Here is a 15,853-nt window from a genome sequence, read left to right on the forward strand (position 1 = left end):
ATTATAATTTGTTTGATTTAATAACTAAAAACATGCCTGTATTCATTTTATTCTGGACTCTCTTTTGACATTGATTTTTCTTCTGAACATTTATACAAGCTTTCAGGAGATAATAAATATTTATCTTTATCTTATTCTTGCAAACTGTCTGGAATACTTAAGTTTAAACATTAGTGACTTTTCCTTTAAAAACTGCAAAATGTCACATTTTAATTGTGCAAACTGTGTTACTGGTGTGACGTACTATTTGCCTGGCAGCACAATTGAAGAAGCAGATCTCTCTTTTGAAGGACTTTCTACTTAGCTTAAACTTACTAAGTAGCAAAATGTTAGTCCACTAACATTTTACTACTGCGTATTGTAATAAAACAAAAATTTGGCAAGAATTGTATACACTCTACTGAACATTGGCTTTTAAATTAATCAAAATCAACAAGACAGACTCACTCGTCTTCCAGGAGGTCAAGGTGTCCTCAGTTGAACACGTTGTGGGGATGAGGGAATGCTATGTGAGCTGAGGTCAAAACACATTTCCAGGAAGAAACTGTTCTTTTTAGATTACAGACTTAAATCCAGAGTTGAATCTTTTGAACTGTCAGGTGAAACTTCTGAAGCAGAACAAAGATAAAGTCTTCAGCTAAGAACATTTGAATTTGTAATACCTGTAGTTTCTTGAGGCACTTCCCAGAGGATCACCTTTTCACTTGTCACTTCCAGGTCAAATTAAGACAGGCAAAGAGGAATCTGACAACATTTTGTCATATTAGGTTGTGCATTGCTTAATCCTGTAGACATCATAGTTTAAAACTATGTTATTATTATTTAGAAATCTGACCCTGTTCTGACAGTAAATTTGCTATAAGGAAGTAAAAACCAAGCAACAAACAACAACTGTATTTTTACACATTCATTTTCTCATAATGTTTCTCCAATGTCTTTATTCCTTCTTTTCAGTCCTCTCTCATTTTATTTATACTTTTCTGCATATTGAATAATGAGATACTGAAACCCCGGCTTAGATGTTATTTTTGATTTTTCAGGGTTGGTAAATATAACAGAAGTCTATAAAAAAGAATCCTGGTTAAAAATTAGGAATTTTTGTGCTCTACATTTACTGTTCTGTTAACCTACATTCCTTAAGAATTGCCATATTGTTTTTCTCATGTCCCACATATTAGTAACATCTTTGATTGTAAAATCTATCCTGATGTACGTAGAACTGTTAACACTTCCAATTCTGTCACTTGTATTTGAAAAAAGTCAAGTCATCTCCACTCGTTTGAATTGCATGACTTCCAATAAAGTTTCTTCTCACAGAACAGCTTCACTGCTTTCCCTCCGAGAATCACTTCTATCACTCGCCATTGTCAAAGACAATGTTCTTTGCCTGCAGGGCTCACACTCAACTATCTAATCGTTCCATTTAAAGGAGCTTTGCTTCAAGCTCGCAGCAAATACTGCGTCACAACTGTGTAATTGTGTGAAAATTCTCAGAAGGTGATTATGCCTCCTTTTAAGAAGTAGAACGAAGACAAAAGGGCTGAACACGAGGTAAAAAGGAGTTGTGGCTCCGAGTGGGATTTGGCATGTTTTTATTTTTTTCTCTGGATTTAGGTTTTTATCAGAATTTACCAATCAAATCATGAACAAGTTTTCATTTTTCTTTTCATTTCCAAAAAGAAAATGCCCATCAAATGATAATATCCTCTTCCATCCATTATCTGAACACGCTTATCCTTTCAAAGTCCCGAGGGGAGRARGGGGTGGAGCCCAGCTCCAGTGGTCATCTGGTGAGAGGCTCAGTTTTATTTTATTTTAGCAGAATAAAATGGTGCAGGTTGGGAAGTAGCTGAAAATACAAAAAACTGCAGTTCTGCCTGTAGATTATTTGTTTATATTTAACGTGATTCAGGTCTTTCATAAATTGTTTCCTGTTTTTCAGTTGYAGCCAATTTGAATAGAAATTTCRTCTCTAAGACCTTCTGTGAGCAAACTGCTGACCTTTGACACCTGTCCTTTCTCAACCGCAGCAGGCAACCCCCTCGTGTGYTCAGAGTCTCGCTTCATGTGTCGAAACGGCCGATGTGTAGACCGAAGCTTTCTCTGCAATGGCCAGGACAACTGTATGGACAACAGTGATGAGGAGCTCTGCCTGACTACAGCAGGTAGGTTTTCAAATGTCCGAAGAAAACATTCATGCATAGGAAATATGAATGCAAATMTTTGTTTGTTTGTTTTTTGTTTTGTTTTTKTTTACAAAACTCGAAATGGAAGCTCTACTGTGGCAAAGATAATCAGCCTAAGATTGATGGTAATGAAGAACTCTGAACTGCAGCAGGAAAAAGGCTGAAACTATTTTCAAGCAATTTGATTTGTCTTTTTCTTCAAACACACTGGTTATGCCTGATTAGGAACATACTGTACCTTGCAAAGCTATTAATCATCCTTAAACCTTTTTTACATTTTGTCATCTTACAAYSACAGACGTAATGGGATTTTGTGTAGAAGCAGAATTAAACTACCGGTATATGTGGTTTTCAATATCMCTTGCTAACATCTGGAAGGGTGCCATGCATATGCATTCACACCCTTGTACTATGATRCCTTTGGAAAAAAAATGTGTGCACAGAAATCTGTATGCAATTTAATCTCTGTGAATATGGCTTTTCTCTAAGGGTCCCAGAGGTTTACTAGAAAACATTAGTAAAAACAAAAGTACCATGAGGACAAATGAGCMCTATGGGCAAATCAAGAATAAATMTGAGGAGAAGCAATACACCAAGCTTTTATCATCAACTATCTAAAAATAAAAAGTGAAAAACAATTGCAAATTTCCCAAGGACAAACATAGACCATTTATTAGAAAAACAGCCAGGAKGCCAGGTTGCCTTTGGGGGAGCTGTTGAGATCTACAGTTCATATTGGAAAATCTGTTTACAGGAAAAGTCATATCCACTGAACACACAAATTTGAGCTTTTGTAGAAAAGTGGAAAAAGGGAAACCATTGGACCAAATGTCTGCAGTTTGCCACAAGTCATATACTGTAAGACAATRGCAAACATATGAAGGGACTCTGATCACATAAAACCAATGTATATCATAGTTTCTGTTTCATAGTCAATCTATAATATTTTTTCATAATTCATTAGTGCAAYACTCCAAATAAAAATTGTGATAGTAGGTATATGTGTAACATTCACTCAGGTTGTATTTGACTTAAATATCTTAGGTGGACTTCTGCAGCAGATTGCAAAGTAGATGGCAGTAAAGACTCTGTATAAACTATAGATACAATTATTAAATTGAGAAGGTGCTGTTCACCGACATCCAATGTTCCCATCATCTGGATCCCAGTTACATCTTATTGGAAATGTAATATACGTGTCATGATTTGGTGGCTGTAGAGGGTGAGGACAAACGCAGGCAGACTAGGATGGAWGAAAACAATGATTTAATGAAGAATCCAAAAATAAGAGTCCACCAAGGGCGGCACAGGGAACAGACTCAACGGCATAACACGACGAGGATCCAACAAGAGACTAAGACAGGTGGGACTAAATACACTGGGAGGGGAATCAAAGGAACTGGACACAGGGAAGACACAGAGACTCACAGGGGAAACAACAAAAACACAGAAAAACCTCAAAAATAACTACACAGAAAACACAGATCGTCACAATACGGTCTGTGTTTCAAAGTAATTAACATCACCTCCATGCAAGGAAAGACATATGCTGCTTTCGTTTTACCCAGGAAATTGAAGAGCCTTCTTCAATTTGAAGAGCCTTCTTCAATTTCCTGGTTCAACTCAAACACACACATATGGTAGTATACACACTGATGGGTAAGATACCTGCTGCTATAGGAAGCTATCCAATTGGCTGGGATCTCCATTTTCTTCTGGCATWAAAAAGAACAGCTGTCGACTACTGTCAACTCTTCAGCTGTACTTTCTGCCAGTAGTCTAACCTTGACATACATATATCCACAAGCAGCCAAATGTGGAAATAAAAACCGTCCTCCTCCTCTGTCATGGTGAGACTGTCAGGCTGATTACTGGTAGCTTGTAAATATGTTTTCAAAAAGAACAAAACAGAACAAATCTATAAGGTATCAGCAATCGCAGCTAGAAATGTAACATTGTTAATATTCAACTGAAATGTGATTAAAAATGCAAAAAAAAGAACAGTTTCTGATAGTTAGGATATATTGTTGTGACAGTAATTAAACAAACAGTGATGTTATGAAGCTAATAAGACATATWAACAAGGCACCCAGCAACATTTAAATTAGGTTTTACTTTCCCTAGCTAATTATTTTAAGAATTTTTTTTTCTTCCTAATATTGGAGTTGTTTGGTTTCCTCTGTCTTTGTGGGAGAGAGACACCCAAAGTGAGTCAATGCCTCATTACCAGCCGATGCTTTTCAGACTCCACAACTCAATACAGAGACGCAAAATGCTGAATGGAGCTTTATTGTGATGAAGGAGTATTGATCAGTATCTGTGTCCACTGCACTCCATTTCCTTATTTWCAAGTGAAGAATGAAAACTGCAGCGTATTCTTTAGCAGCAAATCTTCGTACTGTAGCATCCAAARGAACTGTTAGAGGCATTCCTCTCAGCAAACACTAAAGCTGTCCAGCTTTCTTCAAAGCTTTCTAGCTTTGAAGAAACCTTTATGTTACAGGGGCAAAACAAAGCAAATTATCAAAGCAGACACACTRTTGTYAATGTTTTATTTAAGCTCTGTAATAATGTGTTTTATTAGGTCTCTTTAAATGGCTGCGGCTCATACATGACGCACATTGYAGGTTYTGAATACARTTATGTCACCCACTTTTCAAAACATATCTAGCCATGCAGAAACTTCTCTGCCTTCGAGCAGCTTTATTTCAAAATGTGCACTAAGACGAGCCTTTGCCAGAACACTTGTCATCTCCAAAATACGGTACATCCCCTTGCCAAACTACCCATAGCCCTTCGTCTTTTTTTCACGTCATGCTGCAGCCACAAATGTTTTTGATTAGATTTTGTACGATCGACAAACTCAAAGTAGCAAATAATTTTAACCTAGAATGATGAAATTTTTTTTAAGTGTGGTGTGCATTTTTGATCCTCTTCGATGTCCCAAAATAAAAATCAGTGCAACGTATTGGATTAATTAGTTACTATAGTTCACCTATGTATGATTTCCTTCTCAAAATAGATACAATGATGCTATGAAATGAAATATGAAAAGTTAAAGGTRAATTTGTAGCATAGATGCCTACATCTTTACATAACCACCAGAGTATTTTTCACGTGGTCTGCCGTATTTATTTCATAGTATCAGATTTTTACTAGAGCAGATATGGATGCTCTTTTGCTACAGCAGTCCCTATCAACCATGGATCTTAATATAGTCTTTGCGTGTGTCTGTGATGAACAGGTGACCTAAATGTACTCCTGCATATTTTTTTGCAGCTGCCTCTGCAGAAGGTGTTGAAAGGTTGCGAGTTTCATATTTTCATGGCCTTTAGAACACATTAGAGGAGCCCRATGTTTATTTCTGCTTATATAATTTGTTTCATCCACCACACTCTGTGCTGTGGAGGAAGCGAGGGCATCGCCACAGTTTGCATTCAAACACTTGCCTCACATTCTGCTCTGACTTTGCCTCTTTCTATAATAAGCACAGACCTGCAGGTGATAGATAAGGCGTACAATATCCGCTTTAAGCCACCTGAGCATACCATCGCCCTAATTTTCGCCTCTGCCTCTCCTCCTCAGTTCAACACTCCCTTTTCTTATTCATAAATACTTACTTCAGTTTCTGTAGGTTTGTTCCCACTGTCTTTGTAGCTTGCAGCATGCTGACGGACACATTGCAGGTTTTTTTTATATACAGTATATATTTGGTTATACGAATGGTGAAATGGTAGAATCTACATAACCAGAATCTTGCTCCATCAGAACCGTTTGATTAGTGCTGCAAGGAGAACCAGAGCTGCTGGCACTGCTTGTTCAATCTGAGGGCCAGCTGTTGATCTTTGAAATTTAACAAAAGYGATGGAATTGCAAAGAGAGCTATGCAGCRATTCAGATTTTCCTGTAAATGTGTTTGTGCAATCATCTCAAAGTGAGACGGAGGGTGCAGAATGGGGCCACTGAAATGGATACATGAGATAAAGAAATGGAAAGAGCACCACAGGAACATAGCACAGTGAACCTGAGATGGAGTCACAAGGAAGCAATGAATAACAATGTGCAGGAAGACGGAGGTAAGCAAAAACAGACAGGTGATTTGGCAGCGAAAGGCAGGGATTTGGATAGAAGTCAGTAAGGTATACCGATAAGCTGGAGAGGATGAGCGCCGCATCCATCGAGAGCCGAGCCCCGAGGACCAATGGTTGTAGCTCTGGAAACAGACATGACATTAAAGCTAGTTTTGCAAAGCTGAGCTTCTCTTTGCTCCTCCCCATCCTTCCAGTCTGTTTACAGAAAGAGAACAAGACAGCCAATCTACGCACCTTATAGAAGCAACCTGTGCTTGCGCTTGAGTGCATGAACTCATGCTGATGCAATCAGACAGATAGAGAATTCAGGTTTCTGTCAGTGGTGTCTGCACATTTACTTGCAAAAAAAAAACAAAAAAACTCTCCGAAGGTCATTCCACTGACAACTTTAAAGAACAAAAGTGATGAGCAGGGCTGCAGTGTGCTTTAAAGAACTCCCCTTAGACTATTTTCAGCATCATAATTGATTCGAAATGCTCAACATCAGCATCTCTCATTATGCATTAATTAAGTTGAAGAGACAAACAGCCAAATGTGGCGTTGAGACTGTGATGGTAATTATGATCACGTCTCCTTTTAGTCAAAGAAGCAGCAGTTTTGTCCTGTTTTTGTTGACWGAAGCTTTGAAGAGAGAAACTGTAGCAGTAATGGGAACTTTAAATGATGTGAGACTAAAAACAGAAAAGAGGGCCAAAGGATGATGTGAGGGCTTCAAAAGCTCCCTGGTGGTTTAAGGGGATTTTGATTTTGAAGACTTGGCGTGCTTTCTATAGTTATACACATCAAAAGGTTGTTTTGTTTTTATGTTTAACCATATCAAAAGTTTGTGAAGTTTAAAAGATATTTTCTTTATGATGGACTGCCTCTTCCTGAATATCAGCAAGATTAATGCCATCATTTCTGCATGTTTTGTGAAGTCTTGACATTATATTTGCAAAAGTAGCTACAAAAGCAAACAGTTTTTTTTTTAGGAGACTCATATTCATATAGTTTAACATTAATTTAGCAAGCCAACAAGGCTTTCAGAAGTCTTCATGAAAGAGCCYGTCTTCAAATCTCCTAAAGACTCTTACATCAGTCTAAAGAACCTTGCATCAGAACTGCTAGACTCCCAGTGTCTTAAATAGGAAGGAGCCTCTATTGGGTTCAGACAGTGTAAAGCTTTTTATTAAACACTGGGGCAGTGGAAGCGTTGCAAGACGYCAGATCAAGAATGTTTTCAGCACCCACCACTCAGTCATTTTCAAGTTCATAAWTTYTTTGCATTTATGCTCCCCTAAACTGCCCCTAACCTGAACCCTTTCCCCCAACTCTGCACAAAAGCTACRTTGATGAGATGATAAAACATTTAATGTTCATTTTCGAACTCGCTGTCAAAACCTGAAAGAGAACCTGGATACACTTTCCTTTGCACATGCACAGCAACTGAAACCAAAGTCAGAGATTGACCAGAAAAGGTTTCAGAACCTTACAGTGGTGTTTGGTCTTAAAGTGGTGCGGAAACTTTCTTGACATGGTGGGGAAGAAACCTAGCTAGAACCTAAGGCACAAGTAAAGAATCAATTCACAGCAGGAAAAACCATGGATGATCCTTCCATAATAACTTTATGAATRTTGCCTTGTTTAAAAATAATGGTCTGGATTAGATATTATTACACTCTGTGTCTGTTAGACTGTTGGCTACCTACCTGACATCTAACAGTCATTGGAGTATGATTAAAAACCTTAACAAATGATGATAATGCCGCAACTGTGAKGAATTTCAGAAATATTAACCCAGTATCTAAACTTTAAGGTCTACTATCTATAATATCAAAACATATCAAGCTTTTTTCCCCCCAAAGAACATGACTGTTGATAATTAAACCTGACAGTTTCTTTTGTACATTTCRACGAGCCTCCGAGCTTGAATTATTTCTTTTCGCAGTCCCTGTCTGGGGAACACAGTCTGTTCTAACAGTAACTAAAACACAGCATTGTAATTAACTTTCTTTTTGCTCGCTATAGGCCCAACCACCTCCCTATCCGTGCCAATAGCACAATAAGCAGTTCTAACCTCTGATTTGTGTGGCGAGCATGCAGTCTGAGATGTCAAATCCCTCATTTTGAACTCCAAGRATACTCCCCTCCCACCGAGTAATCTCCGGCTTTCTGTTTGTTATATCCTCCTTAAGCCGTGTAAGAACTAGGCGATAGATTCTCCAGCTATGCATCTGCTGTTTTGCATAAATACTGTGCATTTGACAACCTGTCTTCATGGCATTGCCATTTATGGGGTCAATAAACGCCAGTAATTCAGAAAGGGACGTATACACAGTGGCATWCTGCTGACACCTAGCAGTAATTTCTGCCTCACCATTACACAGCTTGTAAACTAGACATTAATGTATTGTGTCAGTCTGATATATAAAGAACAAAGAATGTCATAGTGATTAAAAGTCCCTTCACCCAGCATCCGTTGCTGGTATCGTTTTAGCTTGCTAATAGCTGCTCGCACAACCACGTCCTCCCAATTGATTGCTGCCGTGGAAATAATGTAGGTGCTGCAGATTTAAATGACAAATTAATCCATGTGCAAGTGTTTGTGACGAAGATGTGTGTGACGAAGATGTGTGTGATGCCGCGATGCTGATCTCCTCAAGCCCTTTGTCAGCAGTGCTCACAGAGAGCTGGCAGCGAGAGAACGGTGTAGGAGGGAGCGTGAAATAGTGTAGAGGAATATAATGGCAGGAGACTGAGGTGTGGGAGTGGAATGTAATAGTGCCAGTTTATCAGGGCCAACATACACTTGACAGGCACAAATAGAGGGGTGCTGGTGGTGAGGGGCGAGGGTTTGCATGTCATAGAGCTATGAACTTGAGCTATGGAAAAGTTTGAGGTTTTTGCTTTGGGGGTGTTATTCATTTCAGAAAAAAGTGCTGAGGGACCCTTGGTCTGAAAGTGAGGAAGGTCAAGCAGTTTGGGAAAAAATGTTTTTGGCTGCTGGTGGTGATGTTGGACTGTTCCATCTGTGCAGATTCCTGTCCGTTTGAATTCATACTGCGCAGGATATTGATTTTGCTTGTAGCTCAGTGTGAGTTTTTGTTAATATGGTAGGGAACGCTGCAAGTTTAAAAATCCAGCACTATGAACAAAGGGAGTGCTCTCTGCGCTTTGACTGGGGTTTTATGTGCTTTTGTTTTATCTTCAGCTGTCTCTTCCCTCATCCCCTCAGCCACCAAGGCTAAGTGCTGGTCTTTTCAGAGTGGCTGTTTTTTTTAAGAGCCTTGCAGCCATTGGCTGTGTCTGCTTGAGGGTCACTCTGGGGACCAGAGCCTGCGTGATTCATCCCTGTCCTTGAATCTGGACCAGTCAACCATCGTACTTAAGGCTCCCTTTAAATTAACAACCTTTTCCTCCCAAACTATCCCCCTCTTATCGTCACCATGGTGATCCTGGTCAAGTAGCGACCAGTGCCCACCGACTAGCAGAGGAATTTCACTCTGAACAATTGCTCCTCTGTTGGGTTTATTTGTTCCTTTTAAAAAAATGGTTCGGTTAAAACACACAAAACAATAGTTTTCTAATAGTGTAACAAAGTGCAAGAATAAATTATGAATAATTATTATCACCAACTTATGTGGACTGTAGATACACATGATGAAAGACCCAGACCAGCTATTATTATTATTATTATTATTATTATTATTATTATTATTATTGTTATTATTATTATTATTATTGGTTTGTTTACCTTCGAGTACCTTCAGAAAGAAGAAGGATGATGGGATCCACTCCAAAGAGTGGAGACAGACCAGAAGTGTTGTTCAGGAGTGCAGTGTGATGGAGTATGGAAGTGGGCGTTAAGGATGATATGTATGCAGCAGAGCAGCTTACTAAACCTTACTAAACGTTATTTTTGAAAAATCTGGAACACAAGGAGGTTTTTCAAAATATATATTTTTTTTATTTTATGCTCAACTTTCTCTGAATATGAGATTTAACTTTTGGAACAAGCTGGGTAAAATTAAGAAAAAAAAATCTTGCAAAGAAAAAAGTGTAGATTATTCCGTGAAAATGTTGAAATATATAGTGACAGCATTTTGTGAATTCTCCACCTACCAGATCTGCCCCTACAGAAATCAATTTGAAACAGTCATCTCTGACGATGCAGGTGAAGGGAGCTGCGGTTAAGTGTGAGGTTTTTGGTTTATACATATATGAGAAAATGTCCCTTTATTTTCCTTATAACGTAGGTGTAGATTTGCTCTATAGTGCCATACAGAGAGTATAACAAAGTAKTAATTGTCTATCTGTTTGCCACTTTGCATCCACAGATGCCAATGCAGTTTAGTATTTTATTTAGTGCTTTAGGTAGGCAAAAACAGTTTAGTGTGTTATTATGAAGCAATTATTCATATTCCTTTTCCCAGTTAGCCATAAAGAAAATCCAGTACAACCTGAACCCTTCAGAAGTAGCTTTTTGAGTGAGTACTCTCCAACTGTGTGTAATTTGAGATTTGTATTACGTACTCTGCAGCCAAAYGAAGGCCAGACCAGGTGTAGCTTCTATGATGAGAGAAATAACTGAGAGTAAATAGAAAAAAAAACTGTTGAAATAACTGTTAGTCGTGTACTCTGGATAACTAACACATTATTTGCTTCTCTTTCCAGAAGAGAATCAAGAAAAATATATATATATTWAAAAAAAAACTTTGGAAGWWWGCCCTAAGAATTCCATTTTGAAACAAACCATGATAYTTTAAACATTTGTAGGCAGGTGCTGTTGTCAGATAAGAATAAAATGAAAATCCTGGCCTACGTGCAAAATGCTACGTGTGGGGAAMAAATCAAACATTTCACATCATTTCAAATAGAATAGAAGTCGGATGTTGTTWCGCAAAAGTTTGAAAGAGAACTTGTCAAATAGTTGAAGCATAAGGTCAATGTACAGTCTGGGGTACTATTGAAAGGCAAACAAATAAAAAAAGAAAAAAGAAAAAAAGAAAATCAAACAATTTAATCTGTGAGAAATTATCCACTCATAGACCAGACCCAAATCAAACTTAATCACAGTTGATGTTTTCTTGCAGACAAATGCCTCTCTATGTGTGAAAAGCAGGTAAAGACATCCTGTACTTGACTTGAAGATGACTGAAATAATTTAATACTTATCTGTCTCTGAACTGTGAGATGTTGATGTTAAAGCTAATGTCCGCATTTTGTTCTGAGGGATGTGTCTTGTGTGTTTAAAATGAGGGCCTGTTGCAATTCAAGTGGAAAAGACAATTGCTGTTTGTAAAGTGAAAACTGTGAATAATTTCAAGGAAATGTTGAAATATATGTTGACAGTACCTTGTGAATTTTCCTCCTGCCTGTCAGAGATGCTGCTGTAGCACAGAGTTTGAAACAATTATCTTTGACAATTTGGGTGCAGGAATCTGAAGCTTCTACCCTGTATCCACRAGTYGTCTCACTGATTATTAGAGATTAATTTAATAATCCACTGCTTAAAATCCTTAGATTTTCCCAGGATGTTCCGTTTAATTGTCTCAGGTGAAAATATTTTGCTATTGGATATGTTACTTTAATTGCTTTCACACTTTATGGCCATTAAGAAACTATCAGTCATTTTTAGAGATGCTGGCCACCTTTTCTAGGTAAACCTGTTCAATTGCTTGTTAGCACAGATAGCAAATCGGCCAATCACATGATAGGAGACCAATAAATTTATATAAATGGTTTAAAGATGACTTAGTAAGATTTTACAATTGCAGGGTGTATCTAATACTAATAAAGTGGCCTGTTAATTTAGTTCAAGTCTCATCTACTGGCTGAGCTTGTATGATATGTGATTATGAAGCAACCAAATACTTAATAGATAAAAAATATATATATATGAGCGCAAAACACAAGCTCATTAGCTTAATGATCTGCAAAAAAGTATCAGATCAGACATGACCTCGGCGGATGCCTGATAGATTTGAACCTTGCTGGCTCCGAAGATGTCTGACAGCARAAGGCAACATCACCATTAAAAATGTTTATCGCTTGAGTGAAGTCCCCTCCACATCTCCATCTGAATTATTTTAAGCATTCATAGCACATTTCACAGTGCACTTTAAATTTAGAAAATGTTGCTTCTTGTTGGTCTTGGGTCGACTCCAGATGGCTCACAAAAGCATTTTCTTCTTTATAAAATGTCCCATTAGAAAAAATAAAGAGCAAGTTGTGCTTTGGCCACACCAACTCTTAGAATTGACAGTCCATTAGTCATTTTGTTAAAATCCCTAACAGCTCTAAACTAATGGAAGACATGTCTTCTTCGCAACACTGCTTCTTTGCAGAAGTTCAAAGATGATTAATGAAGTACCTGATAAGTTCAGTGTGCTACAGAAGAAACAGAAAAGTACAAAAGTGAAATTGAATCASTCCTTATTTGTGCGTTTCCCCTTGAAATATTTTCTTTAGGTTCTACATTATTTTTTTCAACTCAACTGTTCCTTTTCAAAAGAGGAAGGAAATGCTGTTTCCACATGTTTAGTCTGCATAAGTTTTAGTTGAGTTCAGAGAAAAGTAGCAAAAATGTTCCATGAATAGAACTTAATTATGTTGCATGACTTTGATGAATGTTTTTTTRAAATTTGGACAAAGTAATTTTCAAAGATAGTTAGGGGGTCCAGTGCTCAATTTAATTCCTGCCACGCTATTTTTACGACCGTATTATCTTCTTTTTTTTTTCCCCRAGCATGTCTAATGCACCCATCCATATATTTTGTATGAAAGTCATTCAGCTGTTTTATGGCTCTTGCCTGCTGCAGTTTCAGATGGGAAATCAGGAGCTTATCTTGAGGGAGTCATATTAGAGAAAAGAACAGGATCCCTACGCAGCCTGGGAAAAGTGTGAAAAAAGTATGGAATTTGATGTGATTATTTTCCAGGGCTTGATAAGGACTTTGTATGAGTTCATCCATTCATTCATCCAACCAAAGTCAGTGTTTGAATCTACCCTTTAGAAACTTCAGGAATGTAAATCTCWAAATATTTGGACCTTTTGTGATAAAAATCTGTTGAAACTGGAGCTGAATGAYATCAAAGACTAAGGAAGTGGAGATACCCTTCCTAAAARTTGTAACGATGCTATTACAASTAGGCCACATTTTTCTGATTCTTTTCTGTGATACAGTGGCCTTGACATATTTCTCTAAGCTTATTATCTCAACAACTCAGGCTACATTCACACAGTAGGCAAATGTAACCCAAATCTGTTTGTTTTTTTTGTTTGTTTTTTTTGCCCATATGCGACCCATTTCCAACTTTTTYATGTCAATCTGAACAGAACAATTCCAATATTTTCACCTTCCCCCAAAAAAGATCACATTTGTGTCACTTCCATTTGTGGTACTAGATCAGATATGTAACCGATAGTTTTCAAGGCTTCTTCAATCTGAATGGTCTGGTTGTGAGCGGGAATTTTTCAGAAAAAAAAAAAAAAACATTTTTGGCCCACTTACTAAATGCTATGTGTGGCAGGAATAACATAGCCTTGTACAAACCGTGTAACCATTTTAGCAGCACAATGTCTCTAAACACCCAGCCAGACCAATGGAGATCTGGACACAAGCAATTTAGTGTCAAGATGTATAAAAGAGATAGCGTTACACTAAAAGATTGCAATTTTAAATGCAAAAGATGGTGGTTCTATGTGAAAAGTTGGTTCTTTAAAGCTTTGACAKAAGAGGTGTTCAAGGAGCAAAAACAATTGTGTTCTCATTGCGACAAATCGGCTGTCAGTGCAAAGCCGTGTGGTTAAATGTGACTTTTTTCAATGTCTTGCATGAGCACTGGAGTTATTGGCCACGTTACCAGCATGTTAAAATACGGGATAATAAATCYGCTTACTTTGTATTTTAAAAATGCACCAATCTTGCTTGTACTGCAAAGTGCTGCCTGTAGAAAATAAACTTTGGTGGTCCTATAAGGCAAATGTGCAAAATCTGCAAATACGTTAAGCACATGTTTACCCTCATTTACTACAGAAATCACATTGGACTGCCTTGCTGCACAGTCCCAAATCTTTTCATCTAACCTTGCCATATTTAGTATTTTTGGTTGATAGCCTGGAGGGTTCTGTTTTCAGAAGCAGAGGATATTTTGAGAACTGGAAAACAGAGAGATGGAACAGAAGCAGCTCAAAAGGAGTAGCCAGCAGCCAGTCTAATATCAGAAKACATCATCATATGAGTCAGCCTTCTGGTCTGACTCATGGGGTTAGAGATTTGGAGTTAGATCGCCTAAAATCTTCAAGAACTGAATACTACCCCATAATACCATGATTTGCATTTATTTAATAGTCAGTCTGACAGTTAATAATTCTGTGTTAATTACTAAGAGCCAGCGTTATCTATTTACAGCTATGAAGAGTGAATTGCGTGTCAGTCAGCAGTCACTGTAATGTGATGAGCTTTTCCTGCCAATAGTTTTAGTGCGCATTTTCATATTAGGCAATTGCCACAAAGGCATAGCTCCAAAAACTAAAAATCCCCAGCAATTACAAAAGGTGTCCTGTGATGTAATGGCATGAGTACGGTTTAAGAGGGTTAAACATTTATGTATGTGTCTGCCTTGAACGTATCCGCCAGGGAGCTGCCAAATGAAGGGTAGCTTAAATGGAACGAGAAAAGTRTAAGAGTGCCCTAGAGTGAGAAAAGAGAGATTGCATGCCAGAGAATGTGAGAAATTGATGTGCGAGAAGACAACATTGGAGGCGAGGAGGTAAAATATGAGCTAACAAAAAATGTAGTGTTAGTGTGAAGACAATGGAGCGGAAGGGGAAAGCAAAGCACGAGGGACATGGTGGTGAAGAATGAGAAAGCTGATTGAGATGAGAGATTAGGAAGGGAGGCAAAGCTAGATAGAAAACAGGCACAAAAGCTTCTGGGTGCACTGTATGTAGAATCAGGGAATTAGAAGATAGACAAAGAAGTAAAGAAAAAAAACAATGATGTGAATAGAGTAAATGAGGACTGGGTCATGGAAGCTGGCAGAGGTAGAAACAAAGAACCAAGCTGAGCATGGAGAGGAGCGGCAGGAAAAAGATGAGAAAGTTAGCGGGAAACAAACTACGCACGGAAACGGGAATAAGCAGACAGCAGCCTGAGAGACAGGTGCAAAAGGAAAAATAAGGGTAGAAGAGGGAGAAAAGGCATTTGGGGAAACAAGGGAGAACAAAGGAGAAGGATCCGGATCAGTGGATTGAAGATGAGCCAGAGTGGAGAAGTGGGAATGAAACAAAGCAGGTTAGACAAAAGTAGTGTGAAGGTACAGATGAAAACAACAAGCAACATAGAAGATGAGGTATTTGAGTGATGACAGGATAATGCAAGAGTAAAAAGCTAAAACAGAAGCGTTGTGAAAGGACTTTTTTTCAAAGGGTTCGTAGATTGAAAAGAAGGCTAGATTAGACCCATTATCTAAGAGTGGTTCTATTTCTATACTTCTGAGATTCTCTTATTTTCTTGTCAATCTCTTCTTTTTCGTCGTTGCTCGTGTCCCACCGGCCTCCCATCTGCTTTTGTTAGCTTTGACATTTGTCTC

At 38.1% G+C, this 15,853-nt stretch overlaps 1 protein-coding gene across 1 annotated transcript in view; it reads left to right on the top strand.

Moving 5' to 3' along the window:
* ldlrad3 (low density lipoprotein receptor class A domain containing 3) overlaps positions 1-15,853 on the top strand; it is a 74,227-nt gene that overhangs the window by 28,828 nt on the left and 29,546 nt on the right. Inside the window, exon 3 of the mRNA XM_008411524.1 lies at positions 2,031-2,165. Within this exon, the coding sequence (XP_008409746.1) occupies positions 2,031-2,165 (135 nt within the window). The remainder of the gene's footprint in view (positions 1-2,030; positions 2,166-15,853) is intronic.

Source organism: Poecilia reticulata, linkage group LG6, assembly GCF_000633615.1.
Source record: "Poecilia reticulata strain Guanapo linkage group LG6, Guppy_female_1.0+MT, whole genome shotgun sequence".
NCBI classification, from domain to species: Eukaryota; Metazoa; Chordata; class Actinopteri; order Cyprinodontiformes; family Poeciliidae; genus Poecilia; species Poecilia reticulata.